At 38.3% G+C, this 11,478-nt stretch overlaps 1 protein-coding gene and 1 pseudogene across 1 annotated transcript in view; one reads left to right on the top strand and one right to left on the bottom strand.

Annotated features, from left to right (window-relative positions):
* The first annotated feature begins 232 nt into the window (after window positions 1-232).
* LOC145492561 (uncharacterized) overlaps window positions 233-11,478 on the top strand; it is a 68,778-nt gene continuing 57,532 nt past the window's right edge. Inside the window, exons 1-2 of the mRNA XM_081472005.1 lie at window positions 233-299; window positions 4,334-4,717. Coding sequence (XP_081328131.1) covers window positions 233-299; window positions 4,334-4,717 — 451 coding nt within the window. The remainder of the gene's footprint in view (window positions 300-4,333; window positions 4,718-11,478) is intronic.
* LOC145492698 (uncharacterized) lies at window positions 7,660-10,111 on the bottom strand (annotated as a pseudogene).

Here is an 11,478-nt window from a genome sequence, read left to right as displayed (position 1 = left end):
CAACTCACTATAGAGGTTATTTGGGCGAAATATGGAGAAATCCGAAATTTTGCGACTGTCATCTCATTCTCGGTATTTACAGGAATTGACTCTTAATCAACAGGATTGACAACTCACCCAGAAGGGGGTGGGAACACATTCCTGATACCCATAATTCTCTAGCTGGTTTATTGTTAGAACAACTGATCGAAACTGACTAACAGTTTGTAAATAAATTATCGGACGACGAATCATGGCGGAAGTTACTACAAATAATGCTTGCTTCCTGGCAGTTGCTCTTATTTTTCTTCCTCTCACAGGTAAGAATGGTGTCACTACCCCTGATGAGTTTTGATTGTAATCTTAAGACTCGAGCAGTCTATAGATTTCCTGGGGACAGATTTCTTTAAAGTTTAAGACGAAATCCGATAGAAAATCGAGCAATTTCAGTTTTTAGTGGACAAAAATCTGGTACCAGAATAATTTTAAGTATTTTACAGTCCTTTTTACATTTTCGTAGTGCTAAAGGTATAAACAGTTTCCTGAAATAACACCAAAAACAATTCCCCATGGGAACGAGAGAAAATAAATTTTAAAGTGCAGAGAAATTGTGCAAACTGTAAAGTTTCATCATCCGTTTCATTTCACCAGTACTTTCAAGTGTTTCATATGAAGTTCAACATTTGTTTTCGACGTTTGGTGTTACTAGAAATGATTTTTTGGAGAAGATATTTAAAACAGTCGTAGAGAAGTTTGCAATACGATGTAAATAAACTTGGTACTAGGTTTTTGTCCACTTGTTACTCGAACTTCTGGTGGATTCCGTCTTAAACTTAAGGAATATTAAATATGCGGTAGTTGAAATATAATCTGTCTTAGTTAACTCGCAATCAAGTACATATTGCCAGATTATGTTCTCGTAGTGCGGCGCAGCATTCAACAATCTTAGACTTTAAATTAAGATGACGACGGCCACAATTTTATCTTTAAAGCTGCTGCTACTGTTATTTTAAAATTCATCATCAAGGCATCAGCACGGAAGCGTGCCTTGCAGTATTGTGCATATATTACTTTCATCGATGTTTTCCGCTTTCGGTTGGTAGATCAATTCAAGTAGCACCACAGGATGTTGATAAGAGAGACCCTGTGTTTATTTGTTTCTTGTTTGACTGTAAATGTATTTATTGTACATATAGCGAGAATTTTAGGCAATAAACCTTGCAAACAGAATTCTATATGTGCTATATTTCCACATGTAAAAAAAGCGATACGTCCAATCAGCTTCGCGTATAGCGTTCTTCCCATGTGAAAATATAATCAATCACCGTTCAGATTGAATCACTTAGCTAATCAGAGTTAAGCACTCAAATGGCTTCCGAGAAGCGCGGTCTTGAAATCAGCCCCCGCTTGAAGTTTGTGTTTCGAGACCATGGCTTCGGCTTCCCGTTTTAGTTCACTTTCGGAAAAACAGCAGCGGAATATATCCAACATCTTGAGCGCTAGAACTTCAGTTTGAGAATCAATGGCCATTTAAGAAACCGAGGAAGTAAATTTAACATCAGAAAGCCAACAACGGTCAAGGAGGAACATTCAAATTTGAACAGTGTGAGTCAAAGAGTCCGAATTTGTCTTTGCACAGCGCAAAGCGCTGCCATTACATGATTAAATCTGAGAGTGACTAGGAACAAGCGAAAAGATTTCACTCTATGTATTTACGAATTCTCCCGTATTATATTTAAGCTTGTGTAGGCTCTTTGTCCGCCTGTTGCTGGACTGGAAAGCAGATTTGTTTTTTTTACGCTCGGTCATTTAGATCAGTTTTTAATTTGTTGTTGTTCTGCATGTAAACTTATGGTATCGGAAAAACTAAAACTGATTTAACGGATATGTTTAATTCTCGTTATGTATACAATAAACAAATTACAACATAGAAAGTGCTTTGTACAGATTTTTATTCACGAGGTGAAAAACTTTGGAAAACTCACCCGTTCGCTGCGCTCACTCGTTCGTTTTCCAAAGTTTTGCAACTCGTGAATAAAAATCCGTACGTCGCACTTTCTATGAAGTAATCTATATTTTCGTTACCGCTCTAGGAAGGCTGAAGCGTTACACATGAACAGTTGGCTATTAAAGTTTGAGTTCTTCGGGAATGTAACATTTCTTGTTACGATACATGTATGTCACGCTGTGCGTAATAAAAAAAAAATGATAGTATCGTTTTATTCCTCCCACATTGATTTTTTGTTCACTTTTGGACAATGTGGAGATAATTGTAAATAAAATCTGTTTCTAGAAAGAAAAGTAGGGGTCACGGAACGCCCAAGATCGTTAAATCCTGGCAAAGCTATAGCAATGGTCATCTGCCCTATCATTGTTTATTTTGTTACTTAGCGTGCGCTCTCATGCATGACGTGGCGTGTGAATATGCGTGCGCAGTAAGGTTGCGCAGAAACAATCAGCGCGAATGTCCTTAAACCTTCGCGGGGCTACCTTGGCTAAATTTCTTTTTTTTTTCAACCAAATTAAAGTTCATTGTTAAGGTAACATTTAAAAAAAATGAAAATAAAATATTAAAAAGAGAGCTGGGTATTGGGAAAAAGAGATTTTTAAGGAGTCACTTATACCCAAAGGCATGGACTCCTAAGCGACCTTTCGCGGCAAACAGCTTATTCCAGAGATCCTATATCAAATACTTTCAATTTTAAGTTTCATGTCCGTCAAGAGTGCCTCCTTGTAATCACGCTTCGGCTTCTTTTTGTTTTGTTGCGCATCGCTTTCCTTCTGTTTTGCCCATTATTACTAACCACCGACCTAAAACGTGTGCGCCTAAAACGTGAACGTAATACTGTGAACGCTAGGCGCTCTGTTATTTCACTGGCTGGCTCTTGAGTTGACATATCCCTCTGAAAAGGGTCATACAGGGGGAGGGGGGAGGGGGAGGGGGGGGGGTCTCTGACAAGGTTCACGAACGGAAAAAATAGAGGATCTCGAATGTAAATATCTCGTTTTTCCGAATCACGAAGATAAGAAAGTAAGATAACTTTTTTTAATAACCTGTCCTTGCACTAGAGGGGGTGTTTGGGTGTTTTTTAAATAACTTGTTCTCGCACCAGAGAGAACGTTTGAAGAAAGCAAAATTGTGGAACGCTAAGTCAAAGCTCCATATTACAAATCGCATACCTAAATCACCCTCGATAGACGGACGACTCTAACCATTCGACGGACTCGCGTCTCAAAATCACCTAGAATAGAGTAGTAAGATCGCGGTTATCGATCATTAATTCAAGTTTTTCACTGGTCACGAAAAACCTTCAGGTCACGGATCACGAAGCCGATAATTTCCCAAATTCAAGTTTCACGGAAAATAAAATCAGGTGATCACTCATCACGAGAATACCCCTGAAAAGGCGTGACCATAGGCGGCCCAGGCGTTGAATACGATATATTCTCGGTTTTCACCAGTCATGTGATCAAAACTAACAATCGTAACCGTTCAATAAATAAATTCAAGAATCTGGCGTATGATAGATGATTGCTATATAAACAACCTCGCCAAGAATCAGGTTTCTGCTGTTTTTCATTCGCCCGTTATTCGCAGAAGTGTGTCACCCAAATTTATAGAGCTTTGTACAAATGATGGATACGCCATGTTTGTGCCCTTCGGAGGGGCACAAACATGGCGGCCGTAAAATAACAAAAACATCTGTCGTTGAGTTTTGCAATTGAAACGAAAATTTTTACTCTAGAGCTCCGACACATTGAAATAAATACTTCTTCTAGTGCAAGCATCGTTTATTTAGCGAAAACTAAAGCGGTAACTCATCTTTTGGCCTACGCGACAGTCTTTTCGGGCCGCCATTTTCATGTCACACAGCGCAAAAGCTTGGAGTGCTCTATTACAAAAAGAAGAACTCTTTCGAGCTAAAAGATTGTCAAACGTCACGTTCCTATAGGGTCTTTTATCTGATGAAACTAAAACCGCGGAAGGAAAGATAATTTCTAATTTTGGAATATGACTACGTCATAAGAAAACCAAGAATACGTGACATTATGCCGTCGGCGAATTGCGTTAAGATTTTAGCCGTTTATAAGACAATGTATGAGAATGTGTCCAATACCGCCTGAGCTAACCCTTAATAAAATATCAGGTTGTTGTCTTTTGAAAATTATTCCATAGTTCAGAAAACTAAGCGCATAAAAATTGGCCGCAGAATTTGTCAAGGATGCTCATACTAATGTTCTGACGGTTTTCCCGGAGAATAATCGAGCGTGTCATTTGTGAGCCTAGCTTTTAAAATGTAGTTTAGAAAATCGGGGAGACAAATAAATTTCTGAGTAATATTTAATTTTTTAGCGACTTCAGTAACGTGGACAGCACCTCCTCCTCAGTGGACTCAGACGGATCCAACGGACATCAGAACAGTTAATAAGCCAGTGTTAAATGGAAGTACTCGAGTGGCTCTGAAGTGGAGTTACACTCTGTTAGCTGGTTCACTGAGAGCAACTTCATTTTCTATAAGGTTGAATGATGACAGCTTCAATGATATTGGAACGATATCTGGTGTTAATACTATAGTATTTAACAAACATGATTACAGAACACGTTTTGATATCAGCAGAAGTGAGGTGGCCACCTTGATAATAAACAATGTCACTGAAAGGGAAGAAGCGGTTTACCAATGCGAGCTTGCAACAGATTCAAACCAATGGAGGTACAAAATACGAGTCATTGTAACAGGTGAGCATTGTAATGTATATTACGTTATATTGTACTAATCTATGGAGAAGAATTTACTTTTCAGTGAAGCTTCAAAAAATGTTAAACATCATGTGAACATGCGCGTCAGCTAAGAATTCTTCTTATAGACAATAGCCTCCATTTGGCGCGGAAATATGCTCAGATATTTTCTCGTCGACATTACCTGATCCGAGAAGCGAAAAGTTTTCCGAGAGCGAAGCTCGAGGAAAACTGTGAACTTTGAGAAACAGATTATGTCCAAGGACATTATCCGAGCATATTTCCGCGCCAAATGGAGGCTATTGTGTTTATTCTTCTTCAAGTACTTTTCACAACATGGATGGTTTGGAAAATTGGGGAATATCATCCGGATATTTTCCAGTTTTAGCTGGAAAATATTCAGTCACGTGATGCGTTTAGACTAATCGCGCACGAGCGAAAATATTTGATGGATAATAAGTAGCAATATTTGGAAATGAGTATAAGAAATATCACGCATATTTCGGCTTCGGATGAAAGAAAGAAGACATGAAGGCCACTAGTACTTACGTTCGAAAATTTAAGTTGTGAAAATAAAGAGCGAAAAGGCAAAAACGGATTCGAACGTAACCCACTAAGACTTCTATTTACCTCTGCGATAAAGGTAATTTATTAAGTGCTTAGTACAGTACGACAACTCAGGTATCAAGCGAACTAGGAGCTAAACCCCAAAGGAGAACAAAACGAAGAATCCCAGAACGTAGACCAGACACGAGAGAGCCGCAGGAGCGGCGGAAATCGAGCCTAAGAACTACAGGGAGACTAATTTTTTAGTTCGGCATGTATACTGCTAGTATCGGTAATGTATCGATATTAAAAGGGTAAATAGTAGTAAATGCCCTACTGTTCCTTGCTTTGGCCAGTGGTTCGCCCCATATGAAAGCCGTCTCTTCCAGCTCTAACTTAATATCTTTTGAAAAGTGATGCACCTGTAGTTACATGTCCCCTCTCAGCCTACACCTTTTCTACACCTTTCCTCTCGGCAAGTGACATTTAATGAGTTCAAAACACTGCCGCACGCCTTATCACTGGAACCAAGCAATACGACCACATCAAACCTGCCCTTCGAGAATTACACTGGCTACCTGTTGAATCACGGATTATATTCAAACTTCTGCTCATCAGTTTTAAGATTATCCATGGACTTTGTCCAGCCTACTTGTCGTCTCTCCTACAACAATACCACCCGCAACGGAGCTTACGCTCATCCTCTAAACTTCTTTTCACCGTCCCTACTGTGAACTCTGTGACATACGGTGAACGTGCCTTTTCTTTCTCCGCACCTACATTATGGAACAGTTTACCGGATTCTGTTCAAAATACAACATCTCTTTCGTCTTTTAAATCTGCCCTCAAAACATTCTTGTTTCGGAAATCCCACTTCTGATTTATTTGATTTTATGAGAAACTGTATTTTAATTAATTATTTCATTTATCTTATTTACTTACTGTTATTAGAAATATTTTATAAGATTTAACTAATTTATTTTTTATAGTAATGTAAGCTCATTGAGTTTTTTTAAATGCGCCCAAAAAACTTTATTATTATTATTATTATTATTATAAATACATTGCATTTTGAAGAATATTTTAGTAATAATCACTATAGCATTTAATATCCGAACCACTCTTCTATTTGAGTCATAACCCTTCGATTTAGTCCTGGTTTCCTAAAGAATTCTTCAAATTTGCCCCTTAGTATACGAAGAATTCCTTAAATTTATGCTTATGCTCCTGAAGAGTTCCGATGGTTGTTAACAGCTACATGTAGGTAACCCATGTTAGCAACCCTTTCCCTGGGCATATGAATTTTATGTTTTAATGTTGCCGATTGTCACACTGCTCCGTATACCTTTGAAGCTGCCCAAATATTCCCTCTGCATTAGTTCCCTGAGTCCTCGATCCTCTATCTACTATTAATCTCCACGTCTATCAAGACCATAAAATTTAAGCTGATCAGTCCGGCACGGTCATCAAATTTGATAACCGAGACCAAAATAACCTATGAGCCAATCAAGCATCAAGTTTAAGTTCACGTGACACGTTATCATAGCAACCATCTCCATTTCAATATGGCTAAAAATGGCTAAAAATTCAACATTTGATTCCCGTTTTTCTGTACGTAACCCCTAACCCACTAAGTAAGGTTTCGAATAGGAATAGAATCAGGAATGGAAATTTTGCTCTGGATAAAAGAATAAGAACCAGTCTTTATTCATATTAAATTGGAAATGCTTGATCCTATTTCTATCGCCGGAGAGCGTCGCGTCGAAAATAAACCTCGAGTGCTCTAAATATATGCCATGGCTTAATTTTTTATCCCATCGGAATTTTGTGAGCAGCAGTCGTTCAAAGAGACCAGAGAAACAGCAAATCGAATTCCATAAAATATATTTATTGTCTAAAAACATAAACAGGCTCTCCACTTTTTTGTGTTCTTCGCCCCTTCCTCTTCGTCTTGTCCTTCATCGAGAATCTGCATGATATGAATGAAGAAATGTTCGCGTCATACGTAACCTACAAAATATCGCATCAAATAGACTGTTGTATTGTGCTGAGAGTTTTTAAAGCGCAAGAGGCAAAGATTTGATATAACAGCGACGTTAACAGAGGTTCAAGACATTTAAATCTCCGGTCCGATCCTACATATTAATGAGCACTACAATGATTTGCGTGGTCACGAACCATATTTGTCCCATGCATACCGAGTTTGTTTGCTGTGACTCAAAGCACGAAATGATATGCGTTTGTCTTAAGCTTGGCTTAGAACTATGATCACATAATTGTAAAAATTACTTATAAATATCTGGCAATTCGTAAAATCGTCCTAACATACCTTGACAATTCATGTCAGCACCTTCATCACCAAGCTCTTCACTTCCTCCACGGTACCATCTGGGCATCTAATAGTCAGTACGTTTCTGTGCCAGTACAACTTTTGTATGTTCATCAGATAGCAAACTTATCTGGCTCTCAGTTCTCTGTAGTATTTCATTCTTAGAAGCACTGTTTATGTTCTCTGTCTGGGCTCTCTCTCCCTCTGTAGTGTAAACCACTGTTATAGGTACATCAGATTTTGATGCCACTTCCACGGAGTGCTCAAATAGAAAATTTCTTCAGTTCTCCTTCAGAATTCCATCAATATTCAGGAGGTTTTTATCAAGAGCTCAACCGCTTAGGGAAACATGCTGGTCTTGGTTGTCTAACAAATACCTTCAAATTATACAGAAAAAAAAAATGTTAAAAAGGGACAGACTTAATTTTCCTTACAGCCAGCCAATCAGTCAATCAGTCAGTCGGTCAGTCAGTCGGTCAGTCAGTCAGTCAGTCAGTCAGTCAGTCAGTTAGTCTGTCAGTCTGTCAGTCAGTCAGTCAGTCAGTCAGTCAGTCAGTCAGTCAGTTAGTCAATGGCAATCACTTGATGGCAATCACTTGATAAGCTAATTAAATAAAAGCAACAAGAAGAAATCATTGCAGTAAATTTATCAAGGGTATATTTGCGTTCAATTAAATAAAAACATTCACTTTTGCAACAGCGTTGATACCCTACAAAGGTCAGGCGAGTAAACCGAACAAATTAATTTAATTTGCTGCCTATATAAATTGTATTGCTTAGAGAGCTGGTGGAGTAATAAGAGCGTGTGCGTTGTCACGCAATAAAAAATAATATCAAAAACCTTTCAGTGGATTAAGTCAAGAAATTGTGATATTATAGACAATAAATAAAGAAGACAGTTCTCCAAGTTTAAGGTGTGTACGTTGTCCCAAAGTTGAGATCTTCGCCGAAATGTTCCGCGCAAAATTATAGAGCCTGGTATAGAGCCGCGATGTTGGAGGAACTCCTTAGTCCTCCAGTATGGCGGCCGGAAAATAGTGTAAATATCTGGAACTTACTTTGGCTATCTAGACAACTGATCATCTGAACCGAACCAAAAAGCATTTACAGAGTACTTTTCCTAATACTTTAACTCCTAAAATGGCTAAAAATACGTGATAAGTGTATATTTTTCGACAAACGCGATCTTAGCTTCAGTCACGCATCGCCGTAATTCCGAAATTCAAAATGCGCTGGTTTCTAAACGAGAGGACGCCATTGAGCTGAGAAGTTGTAACAGATATAAATTTAGTACCTCTTATGCCTGATGAGGATAAAACCTTGAGGCGCTCTTTAGTTTTGGATTTGAGAATTTGATGACGTCACGTGCACACACTCTACTCTATACTGTCGATACATCTTGTCATGGGACATGTTTACAATGGATGGCAACAGGTAGATGAAAAAGGTTGTGTCTTGAGTTACAAAGAGGGGAACACATTTCAGTTCATGTGTATGCTGCGGTGTAAATTTATTTTTGGTCTTAAACTTCTTCAAACCAGTCTTATTTCTATTTCCGTTTCGTTTCAGGTTATGATAAACATGAAAACAAAACAACAAAAAACAAACAGATAAACAAACAAACGGTTTGAAAAATTTCAAATCAAATATAACTGTAAATTGGACAAAGACTGTCCTTTCTGTCCTAAGCTTGATTCTCCATGCAAGAACCTCTTCCTTAAAATCATACTTCTTTCTCGACACTGCTGCTTCTGTTTTGGGATCACACATTTCAATTCACTTCAAGAGCCAGTCACGTACCTAAAAGAAAGAATATTATGTACCTGATTTTTGTTATGGTAGAGGTAGCATTTATGTTAAGACCCTTTGTACTCAAGAACATGAACTGGTAAAATAGGTAATATCCGCCAAATCACATAACATACACCCTCAATGACTGATTGCAGTGTCATAAATCTGAAGTGATTGGCAGAAATGTAAGTTTTCCAGAATATGACAAAATAATTGGAATAAATCAATAACATACATGTATATTTACCTTCAAAGAAACAATTGCCGTGGACGAGAAAATGAATCATTCATAGCAATTGCACAATGTATTCACCCTTGCCTTGCTTAACTTTCCAAGATTATGAAAAATTCTTAGCCAGTCAAGGGCATTCATCACTCCATGCTGCTAAACCATTGATTCTTTGATCTCAAACTCATTAATAATTCATCAAGTTAAAACAAAGAAAATCACCACTGTGAAGGAGGTTTGAATACCCGGTCTTAATTAGCACAGATTTTGACGATTTTAGTTTCCCGTTTACTTGTCGGCTTTTATTTCGATTGAGGAGATATATCAAACACTCGAGACAGTATTTCACCGGCTATCCAAACACCTGGAATATTGTCAAAAATACTCCGCTGCGCATCGTATTTTCAACTCTCTTCTCGGTGTTTGGATATCTCGATGGAACACCGTCTCTCGTATTTGATATACTACTTCACTTGACTTCATCTACATTTGCATCCATGCACTCCCCTTTGCTGGGATTACCTGAAGTGAAAGTGAAGAATGATCATCGCAGTAAATTTTCCAATTTAAGCAATTGGAAAGAAGAAGCCTGAAAAAATCGGGGCTTCAACGGGATTTGAACCCGTGACCTCCGCGATACCGGTGCGATGCTCTACCAACTGAGCTATGAAGCCACACATTGGGAGCGCACGGGAAGATATGAACTCAATTAATTGACCTCGCTTCCAATGTGTGGCTTCATAGCTCAGTTGGTAGAGCATCGCACCGGTATCGTGGAGGTCACGGCTTCAAATCCCGTTGAAGCCCTGAGTTTTTCAGGCTTCTTCATTCCATTTGCTTAAATTGGAAAATTTACTGCGATGATCATTCTTCACTTTCATCTACAACCGCAGTTCAAATATGAATTATTTCATATATACTTCACATCATTACCTGAAGTGCTGATTGATGTATTCACATGAAATTTGAGTCAGAAAATATAATTGTATATCGTATAAAGCATTAAAATAACTTGCTTAAATTCTCACCAGTAATGTTCTCACACTGTAATGTTTTGTACATACTTAATTTGAATTTGATGACTTGTAAGAGTTTACTGCTACTGTCTCTGTGAACCTGTAAGCTTTATTATGAATGACAAAAGATTTTGTTAAGATAATTAAGTATTATTTTTAAGTTAAATGCTATTTTCAGTGAGCATCCATATTCTGCCACTTGATAGAACTCATTCCCTAGGAGCACAAGTAATTAAACATAGCGGTCAGTACCGGAATCAGACAGCAAATAAAAAAAAACCACAGCGTCCTCATACAATTCTTTGTGCCATTTGACGAGCAAGCAATGAATCAAAAGAAAAGAACTAAAGAACAGGGCATGCTTTTTTCTCTTCGTGTTCCACAAAAATTGACAATTGCCTTAAAATTGAAGGCAAAGATTACAAACATGCCTAAAATAAGCTATCATCTTTGGGGCCGTCTTCTCTAATCATCGAGCAAAATCTCGCACAATCATCAACCGACGGCCACCATTTTGCGCACTCACGAGGTTCGTCTTCCGCGCAAGGTAATCGCGTGGAGCTATGGGTATACAACGCGACCACAAGCGAAGATTCGACGAACAAAGTTAATGTTCTCCGAAAATTCATCGAGTTATAAATTGTCGCCATGTTTTGACGCTATGGGGTTATCAAATTTGATAACTGTGCGGGAGTGGTAATTCCAGAGTTAAGCTGAGTGTTATGACTTATTATTCCTGGTCAATTGTGTAGGAAGTCAGGAAGGACTTTGTTTTCTAATCCAAGGAGAAAACGCTATCCTGTAAGTCGTCCCAATTCCGTCCTGTCCATTTTCTTTTTACCCGTATAAA

The sequence above is a fragment of the Orbicella franksi genome, chromosome 7 (genome assembly GCF_964199315.1).
Source record: "Orbicella franksi chromosome 7, jaOrbFran1.1, whole genome shotgun sequence".
Taxonomy (NCBI): Eukaryota; Metazoa; Cnidaria; class Anthozoa; order Scleractinia; family Merulinidae; genus Orbicella; species Orbicella franksi.
This window is presented reverse-complemented; position numbering and strand designations above follow the sequence as displayed.